The 18,923-nt window shown below is 48.9% G+C and overlaps 1 protein-coding gene and 1 long non-coding RNA gene across 14 annotated transcripts in view; one reads left to right on the forward strand and one right to left on the reverse strand.

Moving 5' to 3' along the window:
* Positions 1–1,183: 1,183 nt before the first annotated feature.
* FRMD4A (FERM domain containing 4A) overlaps positions 1,184–18,923 on the reverse strand; it is a 692,609-nt gene continuing 674,869 nt past the window's right edge. For 7 of the 13 annotated variants that reach the window (XM_037983470.2, XM_037983471.2, XM_008002322.3 and 4 more), the window contains 6 exons: positions 18,856–18,912; positions 15,592–15,829; positions 14,598–14,765; positions 11,807–12,693; positions 9,649–9,745; positions 1,184–2,318 (listed from right to left, as the gene is read on the reverse strand). In XM_037983470.2, coding sequence (XP_037839398.2) covers positions 2,216–2,318; positions 9,649–9,745; positions 11,807–12,693; positions 14,598–14,765; positions 15,592–15,829; positions 18,856–18,912 — 1,550 coding nt within the window. In that variant the 3' untranslated portion in view covers positions 1,184–2,215. Of the gene's footprint in view, positions 2,319–7,178; positions 7,251–9,648; positions 9,746–11,806; positions 12,694–14,597; positions 14,766–15,591; positions 15,830–18,855; positions 18,913–18,923 lie in introns of all 13 variants that reach the window. The other 6 variants (XM_008002332.3, XM_037983472.2, XM_037983477.2 and 3 more) reach the window with 4 other exon arrangements.
* Positions 2,261–9,661, forward strand: LOC119618821 (uncharacterized). Its single transcript, XR_005235188.2, has 3 exons — positions 2,261–2,551; positions 3,386–3,531; positions 9,586–9,661. It is a non-coding gene; the product is annotated as an uncharacterized lncRNA (long non-coding RNA).

An 18,923-nucleotide genomic window follows, 5' to 3' on the forward strand; every position in this document is an offset into this window, starting at 1 on the left:
TTCAGTCTGACTCTTCATGAATCTTCTTTGGGAGAAAGAAAAATGACCCTATGTATCATGTTTCTGAATGGGGAAGGGAGAAAAAAAAAATCACTGCTCTTTGTAGCTCTAACCATGAAAATAAAAGCAACAAAAATATCCCCCAATGAATCCCTAGAATCATTTAATAATATCATAACTGGTTTCTATTTGTCCTGCAGGTGTACACTTAAAGCATTCTGGGAATATTAATCCCTTCTGCATGCTGGAATCACCAGTCTAGCCATGCATGGAGCTGGGGAAAGCAGGCCCTGAATCGTCTACAGAAACTTGGTGGAGGAGGCCACGGCCCGCCTTGTCCTGGCCAGGTGCGTGTGCCCCAGCTCGACTCTCGGTGGTCTCCAGGCTGCAGCAGAAGGAATACCTTGGTATTTATTTCGTTTTAGTATCCATCCTTACCCTCCTGGTCTGGTACAGCCTATGGTTATTCTTGGATTCCACATACATGAAAAGCGAAGATTTTTCTTTTCTTTTTATGCTTAAGCTAACTTCAGTTCTGCTTTCCCACAAAACTACTCCCACCCTGGCTCCTGTCCCTGGCTGTCAATGTCTTTCCAATAGGAAGTCATTAGAGTGAGAAAAAAATTCCACCCCCACCCCCCACCCCCCACCCCCCAACCACTTGCGCCCAAAGCACAGCAACACCACCTCTGCGGAAACCTTTTTGTGCCATCTTGAATAACCCAACTAAAGTTGTGCACTTATTATTATAAAAGTGTTTTTGAGGCCTTTGAAGATTGATGGCTTTCCAGTTGTGTTTGAAGTGTAGCTTAAAATACATGTAAACGTGCAGCTCCCACACATTAATTTTTTTCTTTCCTCTTTTGGTATCTGCACACAAATGTGGTGCATGACAGTGAGTGATGATGTGGACACATGGGCCCTTTGGGAGCTGGTATTTTTTTCAACCCTGCTCTGCCTGTTGGCTAGTAGACACATGAGTCAAATCTTTCTACCTAAGGGCATAGTTGGGTTCTTGGAATAAGTGACACATGGGAGAAGTCGGATCTGAGCTCTTTTGTCACACAAGTGCTAACGAACAGAAAATGAGGCACAATAGTTAAACACTGAATGGATCGCAATGTGCTTTTCCCTTGGTTTCCCATAAAAAAGAAAATGAAACACCTTGTGCAAAAAAATAGGATACGCTTTTACTGGTTTGTTTTAATGAGAGAGAACCACTTTTGGCCATTATCACCTTATGTTACTACAAATCCTGAAAGGAAAGCAGCGTTGAGTCTTGGGCTTGGCTGAACCCCCTGCATGGACCGGGGCTAATGGTGCCCTCCATGACTCCTGCAGGTCTCTCTTCCTTCGTGTCCAGATGGATGGCGGCTGTGAGTCGGCAATGCCAGCCAAGACTCCCTCGTCTTCACTGTGGCATTGGGGCAGTTTCTCAGGCGCTCTACGGAGAGAGACGTGGGCCGGTAAGGGAGAGGGCTAGAGAGAGGACACCAGTTTACACAGGGTTGACTTACACTTGTGTGTAGTAGCAGTTCAGAATTTAAAAGAAATTTCCTTGCAGAAAGAATGTCTTCCTCTTGGCCCCTCTTAATTTTTTATGTTTTTATTTATTTTTAATCTTTGGCAGCATAGAACTGATCGTGGTCCTCCGATGCATCTCTGGTGTCGAGAGCTTCCTTTCTCATCCTCCCCTTCCCCCACAGCCACTCCCCACAAGCTGTCCCATCGAGGAATATTTCAGGTGTAAACTGAATATGCCACGAGGCCTCCTCTTCATGAAGTGCTTGATTGGCCTACGTACGGGTGGCAGGCTGGACACAGCTGACCGTCTTTCTGGGTCACCCTGTAACTCAAGTCCCCTTTCCTGTTCTCTCCCAATGCTACTTGTCCGCAGGAATTGGATGCCAGCCGGCCCCCCTGACGGTTCCTGGCCTAGGGGCTGTCATGGCAGAGGGAAGCCACCAAGGTGCCATTGAGGATTGGTGTCTGGCTCTCTATGGGCAAGAGCGCCAGGGGACACACAGTGGGACCGGAACCTTCCAGAGTGTCTCCTCAGTCAGGTTTTCGAGGGGGAGGGAATGCGGAGACAGGAGAAAAAAAGTGCTGAGGGCCGAAGCTGGTGCAGGGTGACGGTGCGTCTGGGTAAGGCAAATGAGAGGCAGTGAGGTGATCTCAGAATGGCGTTGAGGCGGTCAGATTAGGCCGGGCTGGCTCACACGAGGGTCCCGGGCTTGGCTTTTTCCTGCCCGTACCACTGGACATCAGCTAGTTCTGGATAGAGGGAGGAATCCAGGAAACAGCTATCATTGTAGCTCCTGTGGGAGGCCCAAGAAAGGAGATGAGACAGTTAGTGGAGGAGGATGGGCTCAGCCAGGCCTAGACTGAGAAGGATGTGTTCACCTTGACAGGGCCCTGTGCTAATCACGAGTCTTTCCTGTTCAGAGCAGTGAGGCCTGAGACCCTCAACAGTGCTGCGTGTACAGAAGGCCCCAGAATCCACACAAAGGTGCCACCTGAAACCTAGAGCATTTGTGGAGGAAAATGGAAGGTAACGCTTACTCTGTGTGCTGGTTCTTCAACGTGGCTGCATCCGGGGAGCACCTGGGAACTCTCAGAAATACTCATGCCTGGGCCCCGCCTCGGGAGACAATGGCCTGATTGGTTTGGGGTGTGTTTGAGCGCTGGGAGCTGCCAAAGCTCCCACCAGGTGATCCTCAGATGCAGCCGAAGCCAGACCCTCCAGGCTGTCCTCAGGGGACTTTTCCCACACGGGGTTGTCCTCCGTGAGACCCCAGGGCTAACCAGATGTCACTAGGACATTTTTTTTCTGTCCTGGAAGAACATTCGAAATGTGAGGTTTCCCTATAGTGAAACTGCGGTGGTATTTTGAATTGTGTTTTAAAAGTTTAAAAAAAATGGTGACATTGCTTTATTGTAAATTACATGTATTGTTTTGTGATTATAAAAGTGTGTTCATTTAAGATATACAGGAAAGTCTATAGAAGAAAATAAAAGGCTTTTTTTTTTTTTTTTTTTTTTAAGTATTTTAGGTAGGTATCACCATTTAGGTTGGGTAGAAGTAATTCTTAAATCTCTAGAAGCAATCACAGATAGGTGGAAGCCGATAGTCATTACTAGGGATCATGATTAGGAAAAAGCCTCGCTGCAATGATCCTGAATGAGCCCTTTGAATTCGTCTCCTGCAACTGATCTCCCCGTGGGGAGGGCTAGGGGAGTGGTGAGGGATGGGTGACAGGAGGGGACCCTAACCCAATGTAGTTCGGAGCAGGTGAGTTTTAGGAGCATTTCAGTACCAAACACAGCTTCATGACTGAGAATCAGCAGTCATCCCCAGCTTTGTTTCATTTGCTAACCTCTCTAGGAACAACTGGATGTTGTAAATGTTTCTCATCTGGCCTGAAAATCCATGAAAGCTGGAAAATCCCAAGGCATCTGTGCACATACTGGTGGATTTTAATGAGAGTCCTGTGCTTGGAGCACCAGAAATAAACCAGCTTCAGAAGTAAAGTAAGAAAAGGCCCTTGATTATGACACTGGCCCCGGGTATTACTATATGTAGGTGGTAAGTGGACGTTTCTGGGACACCTGTCCTGCAAACTTTCTTTCCACCCTGAGCTGACTTTTGAATTGTGCCTGACTGAAAAACTTCTAAGGGGAGAGGTGGTTGGGCCCTCCAGGGGTCCTGTGTTTCTCTTAGGGGGACAATCTCTCCCTAATTCCATGTGGTCCTGGTGGTACTCTCCACCATGCTGCCATCCTCACTCCCGGGGGGACCAGGGGACAAGGAACCCAGTGGGGCTGGGCCAGTGAGAGTCCCCCGATCACAATCCCTGGTTCAAAGATGGCCATGTGCCTGAGCAGCTTTGAAACCACAGAGATGTCATCTCCTCCCGAGAACGAAGTTAACAGGAGGAGGAAGCAGAGCTAGAGATGGAACGAGACCCAGCCAGCCCAGGCTCCAGTGACATCAGCCGGTACATGCTCTTGTTTGCTTACGCTTGTTAAACGGAGTTTTTCATATGTAACTAATGAATACTGGCACATGTAAGTAGTTTCTTAAACTGTTGATGAAATGTTTGTTTCTAACACGAACATGATCTGGCTCTGTTTGGGACAAAACTTCCCTAAGGGGCTTCATGAGATCTAAGGAACCACTGTAGCCAGTGTTTCCCAAAGTGGTCTTGTGAGTTGCTCTGAGGGGAAAAAAAAGTTCCATGGATAAATACATTTGAGGAGTCTGCCTTTCAGAGGCCTGAAATGTAAATATATATATTAAAGGTTCTGAGAAGTCCTGGATTACTGTTTGCCCCAGAACTTCTGGAACAGTATCACCTATGAAGATCCACAGAACACACTTTGAAAAACACTCTTAAATAGGCTAATATTATAAAATGAGGTTGACTTATCTTTTATGTTGGATCCTGAACAGTTTCTGGTTCAAACTATTACTGTTGAGTAATAATTGTGACAATATAACCTGCTTCACAGGGGCCAAAAGTCCACTATGTATTGATCATAAAGGCTCAAGGAGACACCACTGAGTTCAAAACAGTGATGTCTGGATAAGGCAGTAGATGAGGTTAAGGGTTCCTGTGGTGGTTTATTCGGTATGTGAAGAGCCTAACCCTTAGCTGGCCTGTGCTGTTCTCCTTCTGGGTCACAGAACCCATACATGACAGGGCATTGGGATCTGGATGATGGGGTGGGAGATGCTGGATTGGTGGTTTGGTTCTCAGGTGGCTCCCCGAGGGGCCACAGTATGGAAACCACTGGCCTGCTCCTGCCTCTGAGGAAACAGAGCTGGAGGAAAAGAGGTAAAGATGTATTTTTCCAAAATTGTGATGTCTTACACAGAATCTTTCTTAGTGCTTCCCCATCATTACTGAAGTATGTAAGGTAGTTTTAAAGCTATAAATGTTGCTTCATGTATTGGTCTCTTATTCTCAAGTTGGGGGAATAGACCCTTGTTCTGGCTGCTCAGCTAAGCCTTTCAGTACAAATTCAATTTTAGGGTAATAGTCAAGGAATGCCATGTGCTACGAAAGCAAAATTAAATGAGAGAGACCATTTAGGAAGCATTTATTCTTCATGAATAATACAAATGGGGCCACTAAATAGTTGCCCTAGTAAAGCTAAGTCCATCATTCACTGGACCATGAGCTGGGGCAGGATGAAGATGTAGCTGTGCTCTTTAAACTGTGACCCAGCAGAGCAGCTTAGCACTGGGCAGTCTGGGTCACAGAAGTGACAACATCAGAATCTGTGAGGCCAGTGCCTGTGGGGGCTTTCCACAGGAAGAATGCCCTTTCCCAGGACTATGCTCAGAGACGTGTGGCCTGCAAAGCGTACTGGCCAGGGGCCCTCTGGTACCAGACAGATGGCAAATTCACCCACATCTCACAGGATTGTGTGGTTTATAAGTGCTTGACATAGGGAGGTGGGGCTGCTGGGAGGGAGGAATTTCAAACGGAATTATTTTTGTAAATGTATAACTTACAAAACAACTGGTAGCACATACTTGGGTTGCTGAATAGTCCTGTAGTTGGGGACGAGGCCCTCTAGAGGCATTCTGTCTTACCTGGTCTGGGAAGGTGCTGTTGCTCAGTATATGTAGGTGTGTCCCTGCATGTGCACACATGTATGCGTGAGCATGCACACGCAGTATGTAGATATTTCAAGCAGATGTGCCTACATTTCCACAGCAGCTCTTTCAAACCTGGTTAATTCTAGTTCTGGCTATCATCCCAACCTCCATCACCTTTAGCAGATGAGATGACTGGCCCTCCCATACTGGGGGAGAAAAAGGCCATTCTTCCCACGTCAAAAATACTGCTCTCATGACATCATCCTATCTCAAAATCTCTTCTTTTTTCTGGCACTGGCCGGGGGGTGGTCTACCTTCCTTCCAAAGCCTAAGTCCCTGTCCCCCGATTCCCCATCTGCCAACTTTGCAATATTGTCCAAGCTTGTCAAAAGTCCAGTTTTTTCTCTACAGGAAACAAGACTCTCTGTTAACCACCCCTCACCCTTGTCTGTGCATCCGTGTTTTTGCACTTGGAATGGTCTCTCCCTGTCTCAACTCCCTCCTCCCACCGCAGGCTTCTGAGCCAGGCTCACATAACGTCTCCATGAACTCAAAAGTGACCCTTACATTTCTGAATCCTCTCAGCGTTTTGTTTCGAAGTCTTAGAGCACTGAATACATAAGTGTGGCAGTTTCTCATGCTCCTCGTATATCTCCTGATAGGCAATTTGATTTCAGTGCCTTCTGTCCCAGTTAGACTCTAAGGGTCCTGGGGCTGGGAACCAGACCAGGTGTTTTCTGCCCCTGTGCTTTGCAAATTTCGACATGCATTTTATTCACTCAGGAATCTTGTTAAATGCACACTAGGTTCAGTAGGCCAGGGTGGTGCCCAGGAGTCTAACTTTCTAACGAGCTCCTGGGTGATGGTGGTAGCAATAAAAATGCTGGCTTATGGACATTTCGAAAAGCAGTGCTCATAGCCTTTGGTACTCAGCACAGCTGTTAAGAATGCTGGGATGAAACGATGGGGGTGCTTCTGGATCAACTCAGTCTGCCCTTGGTGCTTTGAAACTTACATTGCAGCGATGCTGTTCTTTTCAGGGACACTGATTACTAACAGTAAAATGTCTACAAATATTTGAATATAGGTAGAACATGGTGAGTCTAAAACATACTTTGGGGCCAGGCGCACAGATCACTTAAGGTCAGGAGTTCGAGACTAGCCTGGCCAACATGGCGAAACCCCCTGTCTACTAAAAATACAAAAATTAGCCACGTGTGCACCTGTGCTACTAGGGAGGCAGGAGAATCACTTGAACCTGGGAGGCAGAGGTTGCAGTGAGCCAAGATCATGCCGCCACTGCACTCCAGCCTGGGCAACAGAACAAGACTCTGTCTCAAAACATACTCTGGGGGTCTTTTCTGGGAAGCAGTGTTGGGAATATCTAACATCTGATGTAAGAACCTCCATCTAAAAACATATAGTTCCCCATGTATCTGGAAATAAGGCATAAATACAGCATTCAGATGTATCCTTGTGGAAACGGTGACACGGAGAAAAGCAACACACATGCAGCACATGTGGGACCACAGACTTATGGGCAGTAGGAACAAAACTCCTCTTACGGTACCTCTATTCATCAGTACTTTGGTGAGGTGGAGACTCAGACCCATCCAGAATGGGTGAGTTTTCTGTTGCTTCTCTGAACAAAGGAAAGCAGGAGGAGGAAGAGAAGAGAGGTCATGTTACAGAAAGAAACTGACACAGACACGATTAGCAGCTCAGTAATACATCCGAAAGGCCCACTGATTAGATACCTGAGTTAGCAACAGATCATACAAGTCATGCAGTACTTTCAGTCCCCATAATTGAGTCAAAAGACATAATTTGTTAGGAGGGATGGGCCCTCTTTGGCACTTTTTACCCATGGCCTCATTTCGTGTCACATCATAGCAAAGAGTTTACGCAAGAACCAAAATAGCTGTTTTGTTTCAGATTTGTCTTGAGTCCTCACTAGTTGTAGATGGTGAAATAGGCAAGTTTCAAGACCATCTTATATGCATAGGACCCTGAGGAGTGCTTGTACATTTCAGAGCCTGTTGCCAAATACAATCATATATTTGGATCAGGTGAGACTGCGCATGATTCAGAAAAGATCTACAGAGGGATCTTAAGTTTCTTGTTTAGTCACTGGAGGTATGTATTATATATATGAAAGGTGTGTCATTCTTTTATGAGTTAATCTTGGTGAGACTCTTAGACCCTAAACCTTGCAGAGGCTGCCTGGCCACACAGGTGAGAGCTGGGGTGTGGGTGGTACGTGAGTAGGTGTTAATGATATAGAGTTAAGGACAGAGGGGCAGCTACTGCCCGACAGACAGCCCAAGAAGTAGGAGCAGACACAGGAACAGCGAGTTGGGGCTCTAGTTCCCCTTATTTTAAAAGGAATACAGAGGCAGCATGTGATTGTTCAGTGATTGTCAAACTTGACTGTGTGTCAGCGTCACCTGGAGGGCTTATCAGAATGCAGCCTGCTGGGTTCCACCCTGAGTTTTGGATTTTTTTTAGGTTACAGGTGAGCCTGAGATTTTGCATTTCTGATAAGATCCTGGGTGAGGCTCTCACGTGCTGCTGCTTTGGGACCACACTTAACTACCGGTATAGTGGGAAAAGACAGGGTTTGGGGTCACAGAGGGCAGAGCTAGGATTCCATGCTCCCTCCAGCTGTCAGACTTTGGGCCAGGCACTTAGTTCTCTGAGCCTCATCTATGAAACTAAAATGTCTGGGTATTTCTGTTGCCAAGGGACGATAAGGATTATATGAGCTGTGTATTAGAAGCTGCTCCCAGCCTTTGAGTACACAGCAAGCACTCAGTAAGTGTTAGGACCCTTTCTCTCTTGCCAAAAATGAAGGCTCCAGAAAACCTCGTGTAAAAAATTACTACAGATAAACCTGCAGGAATAAAAATGCCGGCCAGTGCCTCTAATCCCAGCACTTTGGGAAGCGGAGGTGGGCAGATAGATCACCTAAGGTCAGGAGTTCGAGACCAGCCTGGCCAACGTGGTGAAACCCTGTCTCTATGAGAAATTTGCCAGGTGTGGTGATGCACACTAGTAATGCCGGCTACTAGGGAGGCTGAGGCAGGAGAAACACTTGAACTGTGGAGGTTGCAGTGAGCTGATATTGCACCACTGCACTGCAGTCTGGGCAACAGTTGAGTGAGACTCCATCTCAAAAAAAAAGAAAAAAGGCCAAGTATGACAGCCTGAAAGGCAGGCATTAGAGCCAATTCTGGAATTGTGCTTTTCTCATGATTCAACTCACAGCCAGTTGTCAGATTTTCCCAGACATCCCCCTGATGCTCCACCAAACCAAGGAAGGGGACTCCTTACTCCTCTAACCAAGAGATGTTGACAGAACCTAACATCTACTTAGAGTGATGTCACAGGGGCAACAGAAGAGGCAGGTGCTGTAGGGCCAGGTGGGTTACCTGTGTCTGCCAGACCCTCCACTAGGTCAGAACAGCCTCACTGGCCCCGAGATGATAATACTGTAGGCGAACATGTCAGGCTATCAAAAGAGCCGCCTGTCGGTTTCATTTATTTTGCTGTGTACAGCTTCCGCTGAAGGCTTCAGGGCGCCTGACCTCCTTTGTGTGTTGATAAAGAGCAAGTGCTTGGCCAGGACACAGCCTTTTTTCTTGCACCCTGAGACATCCTAAGACAGTGGCCGTTTCACCTGCCTCTCAGGGTATTTGCTGTCTTCAGCTCTCTTTCTCCCCCTGACATTCGTGCCTGGGTGTAATCCCAACTGAAATCAAATGCTGTCTGGAAATCTGACCAAAGCAGCACAGTCCCACTTCCTGCTTCCATCTCCCCACATCCCAAGGACCACCGTCTACTTTAAGAGAACACAGGCAGTTCACCTCTATAAAGGAGTAGGCAGAGATGACAGCGGATCATGGGACTTCTCTTGAAGACACTTCCCAGTGACGAATGCTCATCGTCCATTTACTGACTTATCCTTATATCACTAGGATCTGAATATCTATGACACTCGTTCGAGCTGACACAGTGAAGAACATGGAAGGAGAACTCACCCAGTCTGCCAGGTTAGGATGTGGTGGGGGCTGCTTGGGGGAGTGGCTCCAATTTCACTTGACGGTGTCGAGCTTCTCTGGCTTTGAGGTAAGGCAGCTATATGCAGGTGGTGCAAGAAAGGCAGAGAGCAGACAGGGATCAGACACAGGTGGAGGAGCTTGTGACCTGTTGGCCGACACCAACCCAGTGGCCAGAGGTCACCATTTCCAGGGATTCTGGAAAGGACCCCAGGGCAGGGTCTTGGCATCCCTATGGCATGGTCACAGTGGGGAACCATCTCTGCATCCCACCAATTCTATTTTCTCCCCACTACCATGCACTTTCATTCTGAGTCAAGTTGACCCGGGATCCTAGGTCCTCACTTTGCCACCAGGAAGTGGCCACAGGGATGGTGACGGCTTTAACAGCAGCAAAGAGCCTGATGTCCACATAGTCCTTTGAGTGAGACCTGAGCAGGGCTCATACAGGGATGACATATTTCTCTGGCCCCAGGGCATTTTCAGTGTAGCCCCGTTGTGAAATTGTTTCTCTCCGTTGTGAAGAGAGGGCATCCAGAAAGGTTCTCAGAGCCTGTTCTCTCTGCTGTTTCAGGCTTATCATTGCTACTGTAGTGCACTTTGAAGGGAGGGAGCAGGGCTTTTAATAGCTCATCCAAACCTGAGCACTAGGCATTTTTTGATGTAGGCAATATGGAAGTCCAGTTGGAAAGATTTAGTAGGAAGTCAATCCTACTTAAATGCATCCTTTGCTTTTTTGGTAATGGAATGTTTTCCATCAGTAAACCTCAAATACAGCTTCTTAAAAATTTTAGTCTAAAATATGTTCCAAAAGATCTAATCTCTTTACATAAAGCAAATCTACTAGACAAGTGCTGCAATTTTGATAGAACATAAACCCTCCTGTTTGGAGATATTTACAACACGTTGGTTCTTTATCTAATAGGGTCACAGATGATCATACTCAAGATCTTCCTGGGGAGTCAATGGCAAATTTCACTGGGCTATTTTACAGATGAAGGAGGAGCATAAAGAAGGTTCTAGGACCTTGAAGTCCACGGAACACCCACTATTGCCTGATCTCTGGAGCTTGTCATTTGGCCAATGGACCCTAATAAACATGTCCACGGGGATGTGGGGATAGAATGCCGGAGCCTGGCTCACCTGGGCAGCCAGGTTCTTCCTCTTTGCCCTGCTGTCTCCAGGCGCCAAGAATTTCCTCCAGTTCCCCAAAGATGAACCCCCCCTTATCTCAGGTCACTTTTTCCCCTGATCTTTGCCAAATTCCTGACTCAGAGTTCCTCCCATTTGCTTCTGACTCTCATTTTATTCTTACAATGTTTACCATTTCTGTTCTTCTCAGTGACCCTCTCTGAGTGGTAAGAGTATGTTAATAAGCCAGTGCTGTGACCAGAGCACAAGGCAACTGCTCATGTTGGTCACTGTCACTGTTATTAAATGTAACTTAAAGGAATGGGTGGTTTCTTCCATTTGTTTTTTAAACTTGATTCAATACCACCCAATGCTCTTGACTACAAGAATATGAGGGAAATTTTCAGACATACCATCAAGGATATTGAAGACACTTAACAAAAATATAGTTTGTGGCTGTGGCATATCATCATCGAAAAGGGAAAGCCAGGAGCAGTCAAGAATTCTGTCAAACGCCCAGCTCTGGCACTCTGGTTATTAGCCAGTCTGCCCCCATCTGGGGAGACACTGGCCAAATCTTTAGACTTGACCCAAGCCCATCCCCAACCCAGCTTCCTTTGCAAGCTGCAGCTGTGGGCTTTCACTGGAATACTCCCCTCACTAGGGTAAAAGACTCACCTTTGGTTGGATAAACCCGGAGACATTACCTAAGTTTCTTAGATTTCTGTCCTTACAAGGAGAAATGGGGGGCTGGCCCAGTGCACTCTGGAGGATCAAGTGCACCCTTATATGCAAGATTAGGGTAAGAACAGGGCGGGGGGCGGGGTGGGGGGTCAACAAAGGCCTGAAAGACCTCAAGTCTCCGGCATCTGACAGCAGGGTTCCCAGAATTAATGACTCCCGTTCCTCACTGCACCCAATTCTAAGGGTACCTCCCGGCAGCAGCCCTTGACACCAGCGAGCAGTTCGCCCCCAGGCCTTTCCACGTGCGCCCGGCCGCCCTTCTCACCTGACGTGGCCTTGCACATCTGGGGCATCCTGGTGACCCTGCTGTGCGCCACGAAGGTGCTCTGGGAGGAGGTGCTGTACTGCGAGCCGCTGTCTGAGGAGGTGGAGCTGGTGTGCGACAGGCGGCTGTGCTCCTTGTGCGAGGCGGTGGAACGCTGGTACCACTGGCGCAGCTCGTCTGAGACGGCAGCACGGCCCGCGCCCTTGTCGTGGGCACCCTCGCGGCCCAGCGACGGAGTCCGCAGGATCTGCGATCGCGACGGCGTCAGGCGGCCCGTGTCGCCCTCGTCGCCGCCGCCGCCGCGCCAGCTCTCCTTGAACAGGCCGCCCGCCGTGTAGGAGTTGGAGGTCTTGAACTGAGCCTTGACGCTGTAGTGGCCCTCCTGGTCGCTCTCCAGGCTGCGCACCACCACGGGCGTGGCGCCGCCCTCGATGTACAGCGGGTACTCCTTGATGCGGTACTGCGAGCTGGGCTGGCTCTGGCTGTGCAGGTACACACCGCCCCCGGCGCCCCCGGCGCCCCCCGCGCCCCCGCGTGCCGCCAGGTTGGGCATGCTGCCCGAGCTGGCCGAGCCCAGTGCGCCCGCCGCCCGCTGTCGCTGCCTCTGCCGCTGGCGCGCCTTGGACGGCGAGTCCTCGGCCAGCGTGGAGTAGTTGGCGTTCATCTGCGCCGGGTAGTAGTGCTCCGAGCTCGAGTGGCTGGTGCACGACGAGCAGTCGTCCATGGGGTCCGAGCCATTGCTGCTACGAGTCCGCGGGGTGTAGAAGTCGGGGCTCCCGGTGTCGTTCTCCGAGCCCAGGAGCTTGCCCTGGGACTCCAGGCTGGAGCTCCGGTGCCTAAAGTGCAGTGCAAGGCTGTGCAGTCGCGTGGGGCTGATGTCCACCGACCTGCCAGGAGACGGCCCGGGTTGGTCTGGGGGTGGGGGGTGGGCCCAAGGAGGGGTGCTCCGGGGAGGAGGGGGACCTGAGGAGGGCACTGAGGGCCTCCACGCAGGCTCAGGCCCCAGCCCAGCAAGCCAGAGTCTCACTCAGCAGGGCTGCCCCGGGGATCCGGGAACTGCCTGTTGTTTCCAGCGAATGAAACTGCCGGTTGTGGCGGGAGGCGAACCTGGCGTCTCCACCTTGATTCCCAGTGGGAAGCGGGACTGAAGCTAGGACTCACAGAGGGTTTCGATTTTTGAGGTTTTTTTTTTTTTTTTTTTTTTTTTTTTTTTTTTTTTTTAAAGTGTAAAATGATTCTATAGACACAAAGAGAACCACAGAATCATTACTCTAGTATTATGGTTAAACCAGATAGGGCTGGGCACGGTGGTCCACACCTGTAATCCCAGTGCTTCAGGAGGCTGAAGAATTGCTTGAGCCTGGGAATTTGAGACCACGCTCTGCAACATAGTAAGACCTCATCTCTTACAAAAAAATTAGAAAATTAGCTGCGTGTAGTGTTGTACACCCATGGTCCCAGCTAGTCAGGAGGCTGAGGAGGTAGGATCACTTGAGGATGCAGTAAGCTGTGATCAAACCACTGCATTCCAGCCTGGGCAACAGGGCAAGACCCTGTCTCTCTTGGAAAAAAAAAAAAAAAAAAGACAAAACACAAACCAGATGAAATGTCCATATTTACAGATCAGATCAAAAAGCAGTCTTACAGAGGCCCTTCATATAATTTAACCAAATACTATTACGTAATCCATATAAATAGACTCCCCTTTCCTGTGAAAACTGGGAAATAGAAGGTTGGTGGCAAATGAGATAATTAAAGAATGATGCAAATACTCACCACACCATTACTTTATCTATAATTCATTCTGCTCGTGTGAGTCCACTCAAGGCTTAGGGAAGTGCGTTTGCGAAACACTCACATGGCAGATGATGTTGCCTGATGCTGGGACTGCATGTGAAATTCACAGCGGCCCCACTGGCTAAGCACAGGAAGAGGTGAGTCCCACTTCCGACTGCCACTCAGAAGGGGGTTGAAAGTCTCCATCAGGTGGCCCTCTGTGATCTGGTTTGCTTCTTTTTAGAAAAAGAAGGTGTGGCTAGGAGTGGTGGCTCATGCCTCTGATCCCAGCACTTTGGGAGGCCAAGGCGGGTGGATCACCTGAGGTCAGGAGTTCAAGGCCAGCCTGGCCAACACGGTGAAACCCCGTCTCTACTAAAAAATACAAAAATTAGCCAGGCGTGGTGGTAGGTGCCTATAATTCCATCTACTCAGGAGGCTGAGGCAGGAGAATCGCTTGAACCCGGGAGGCAGAGGTTGCAGTGAGCTGACATCGCACCACTGCACTCCAGCCGGGGTGACGGCAAGACTCCATTTCGAGGAGGAAAAAAAAAAAAAAAAAAAACCCAAACAAACCAATAAAAAGAAGGTATGATTCTGAAGCCTCATTTTTGCCTGGCTCTTTTGCTCTTTATGAATTTACATTTTGAGGCACTAAAGGAAGTCCAGTATAAATTTAGGCCTCAGTAGAAAGATGTAAGAGCTCTTCCCATGCTAACCCAGCCAGCCTCTGCTGCCTCTGCTTTGATGAGGAAACTTTTCATGCTCCCTGTCTCCAGGAGCCCAGGGATTCTCTGGCTGGCTGGCTCCAAGTGCCCTCTGCATGAGTCTCTTGGCTAATGGGGGTTGACTGCCGCCAGCTTGGTTTTTTTATTCTGCTTCATTTATCCTCCCGGGTTCAGGTCTGATTGCAGCTCCTCCATTATTTGGGCCAGCTTGGGGCTGGCAATGCCCAATTTTAAAAAGGAAGGCCTGGTCTGAGCAGGGAGGTGGCCCAAAGGCCGGGCAGACTCACCTCGTGGAATGGACGTAGTGGGGACTTCGGACCCGCAGGTCTGGCGTGGACGGCATGCTGGACTGCGAGTTCCAGTGCGGGAGGCCGCGGATGGGGCTGTTCTGCAAGGAGTTGCTTCCTCCGCCTGCTTCCGCACAGCTTCCCGTGCTGGGGAAGCGCTTGTGGCTGCTGCAAAGCCAAGGAGGCCATGTAGTCACCGGCAGACAGACAGCACCTTTCCTGGGGGGCTGGCTAGTTCAGGACATCGATCCCAGCATGTGGGGAAGCTCGCCCGTGACTCCCACCTTGCTTGGTCAGACCTCTGCTGTGGTTCTCAGCCTTTCCCCAGCAGTGGGTAGAGTCCTGGTCCCTGAACACTCTCCCCACTCCCTACCTAGGCAATACGAGACAAAGATCCTGGTCAGCCTTCTCTGTAGCAGGCAGTGTGACGGTCCTGCCCTTAGTTTATGTTTTCCAAGAAACAAATATTTACCTGTCCTGGCACCCCTTGGAGCTTGGTAGGGTGATTAAAGGAAATGAGAAAAACAGAGCAGCAGACCCAAATGCTTTCCCAAAAAAAAAAAAACCTCCCTACAAGTTCAGCCCGGTAATGAGCTGATAATACACAGCTTGGATTTCAGCTGCTTGGCTGGAGAATTCTGCTGGATGAACCACTGCAATTGCTCCGAGTGGACTTTCACTTGCCATTTCAGAATAGCGCTGCCTGAGATTTCCTAATTAATTCCTCTGGAATTTAACAGCATTCAAACCATCTGTCATCACGTGGTTTGTGGGCCAAAGCCCCAATTTCTGAGTCACAAAAATGTACCTCAACAGGGTCGGCAGCAGAGGGCGCTGTGAGCACAGCCCCGTGAAAGGCAAACCCCAGGGGGAGGAACTAGGTTGACGTGGGTTTTGTCATCGTGGATGCTACTTGGGACAGCCCTTTGATTGTGGAAGCAATCACAGAGCGTGGACGGTGGCCTCATGTGGCGTCATTCACGACGCAGCTCACCTGGAATGGCTGTGAGAGGAGCGCTTCTTGACCTTCTCATAGGGTTCATCTAAAGAGGACTCGCTCCACATTTTGGGCTTGATGGGAGACCTGTCATAGTCGCTGCGGTGACAGTGCATCTGTCGGAGTCCCTCCAGGGACTGGGGAGGAGGAGGCCTGTTGTGCGACGGTGGCCGAGGAGGGAGTCCCTTGTGAGGAGAATGTAGGGGGGATATTGTGCTGGTAACCTGAGAGTCTTCTGCACAAAGACAGGAAGAGAGGAACTGAGCCCCGGCCATCCTTCCCACAGGCTGAGCCAGAGCCCCCACCCCCATCCACCCGCACCTTGGAGCCATACAGCCAAACCCACACCTTCACCCCTGTAATGAGAAACCCTGAGACTCTTCCCCGGTTGCCAAGACAAGTCAAGACGAGTCAAACCAAACCAGGGCAAGCCAAACCTCCACTGCAGGCGGGACTGCATGGGAAGAGACGCGTCGCTTTGGATGAGACACGAATGGAGTGAAGTCTGACCGTCATTAAATACTACCAACAAATGACTGCTTCACGCCAAACAGCAAAATGTAGTTACTGCTCTAGTGTTGTCTTTCCACAGACGCTAAGCATCTAATTCACTCTGGGAGGGTCTGAGTTCCCGGAGAGTTTTGTCTGTTCATTTGCTGCTAGATCCTCAGCTGACACATAGTACGTGCTTGATAAACATTGGTTGGAGGAAAAAAAAAAATGAATGAGGGTCTATATGTCCATTGTAAATACCTGCTGGGTGGATCGGGTGTCTACTCTTTGCTTTTTTTCCCCAGAGCTGTGTTTATTCTCTTTTCATTCTGTATATTTTAAGTTTGAAACTGTCTTAAACTTCTTTAAGGAGATGAGCTACAAAGATTATGTATTAATAAATGATTCCCTGCCTCCAGGAAAGGAATGATCTAACACATCAGTGTGCTAGAAGACTTTCAGGAAAAGCAAATTCAGTGAGTCTAGGAGGTGCTGTGGGAGAGGCTGGTCTTGAAGGGGCTTGAGCAGTGGGCAGGCAAAGAGGAGAAGGAAGGCAGGGCTTGAACCAAAGTGTGGAGGCCCTGAGGGCAGGGTACCAGCTGCAGGCACATCTGGCCGGGCAGGGGCTGGTGAGGTGGGGCAGGAGGAGTGAGGGAGGAGCTCTGGTCAGCACAGCCGCCTTCTGTGTGCACATGTGAGCCAAGAGCCTGACTGATGGGGGCCTGGAATTCTGAGCTAAGGAGTTGAGATTTTGAAAAGTCACAGGAAAACTTTGCAACGTCTTAAGCACAGATGCATCAGGGTGAAAAATCCTGTTTTAGAACTATTCACCTGGCAGCATTCTAAAACTAGAGACTGAAGAGGGGGATGAATGAAGACTTCAGGCTGGGGCAGGTCAGCATTGAGAAGAGAGAGGAGGGAACGATTCAGGCTTCACAGGGAAGGCAGAGACGGGAGGTGGAGGGGAAAAAAGCACAGAAGCAAACCTTACAACCAACCAACTACCATTCACTTGCCCCTAAATCCATTTCCAGTGACTCGTTTCACAGCCTAATTCTCAGTCCCCCAGCCATGGACATCCAGTATGCACCCACTCCTCCTTTGCCCTCAAATCAGTGAAGGAAGAGTCCCTAGAAAGATAGCCTGCCGTGGGACCGTGGCACGCAAAAGGATGTGCTGACACCTGTGAGGAAGTCCAGGGTCTGCATCCGGAACACGGGGAAGCAGCCAGAATCACAAAAATTACCCACTGACATTACCCACTCAAAATTACCCACTGACATTACCCACTCAAAATTACCACTGACATTACCCACTCAAAATTACCACTGACATTACCCACTCAAAATTACCGCTGACATTACCCACTCAAAATTACCACTGACATTACCTATTGCTCCAGGCACCCCTCTATTACCAAGGAATCTCTCTCGATTTTTCTTGTTCCCTTTCCAGGAGAGACTGGGGTACTCAGAGGCCAATCACAGGGCTGGGATCTCTGATGCTCAAGCCCCCCGTTTCCTTGTAGCCCAATGGCCTCCCCCGCGTGTAATGAAGCAGACAAATATATTCCAGTCTGATTTCTAATAGCACAGCCAAGGTGACTGGGTAAAGAACCCGCCAGACTTTCCCCCACATCAAGAGCAATCATTATTATTATTGCAATTATCATTATTACTATGACTAGTGTGGACCTTTTATGTTTCCCATCTGAACAGCCACTTATCACTGCCTGCCTGAGGTTTCCCTACAGGGCAGAAAAATTAACTGCCACTTAATATATTTCCATATAATTAATGCACCCGCCTCCCAGTGTGATGGTTAAACATCCACTGGAGTTTTCTCACATGGTTCTGGGTTTGGAATTCTTACTTCCCCTACGTATGGTGGTGGTAGGGGTTGGGGGAAGGACAAGTTCTGTTTTTTTAAGAATTTCCCAAGAAAATATCCTGCTAACTGCCAGGTTTTAAGAGTTCAATGGGAAATAAGAAGACAGTTTTCCAGCCTGAGCGTGTGTCTACTAGGATACCTCCCCTCTTGCTTTCACTACTGCCTTGCCTTGAAGCAACAGTAGGTTTGTTCCATTTCTCCTCACGATCTTTAGACTCTCCTAGTGAGTTTCAATCTTTGACTTGTGATCTAAATCAATTTCTACCCTTTTCCTCTAGATACTATGAATACTCAAAAGGAAGCTATACCTAGTGTGTAGATTCTCTGTCTAGTTAACAATGTGGTTTTGGGCCGGGTATGGTAACTCCTGCCTATAATCCTCCCAGCACTTTGGGAGGCCGAGGTGGGTGGGTCGTTTGAACCCAGGAGCAACATGGCAAACCCAGTCTCTACAAAAAAAAAATACAAAAATTAGCCAGGTGTGGTGGCACACTGTAGTCCCAGCTCCTAGTGGGGCTGAGGTGGAAGAGTCACTTGAGCCTAGGAGGCAGAGGTTGTAGTGAGCCGAGATCATGCCACTGCACTCCAGCCTGGGCAATAGTGTGAGACCCTGCCTTAAAAAAAAAAAAAAAGTTTTTGGTTTCTTAAAAAATAAAGCACTACTCACTGATGAAAAGCTCTAATACACATGGGTTTATGCAGCACCTACCCACTACCAACCAAATAGGTGAATACTGGGAAATGAGAGAGCTTGCAGGGAGCCCAGCTGTCTTTTGACCTGGCTCTTGCCTTTACACAAGGCAATCCCCAGACTACCTACAAATTCATCTCTGTTTACTCTGAGCTCCAGGTTTGTAAGCAGGAAATGCATAAACCTACCATCCTCAAGAACAAGGGCATCTGAGAGGGAGCTGTCTTCACTGGCAATGTTTCCATCTGAGAAGACA

Source organism: Chlorocebus sabaeus, chromosome 9 (assembly GCF_047675955.1).
Source record: "Chlorocebus sabaeus isolate Y175 chromosome 9, mChlSab1.0.hap1, whole genome shotgun sequence".
NCBI lineage: Eukaryota > Metazoa > Chordata > Mammalia > Primates > Cercopithecidae > Chlorocebus > Chlorocebus sabaeus.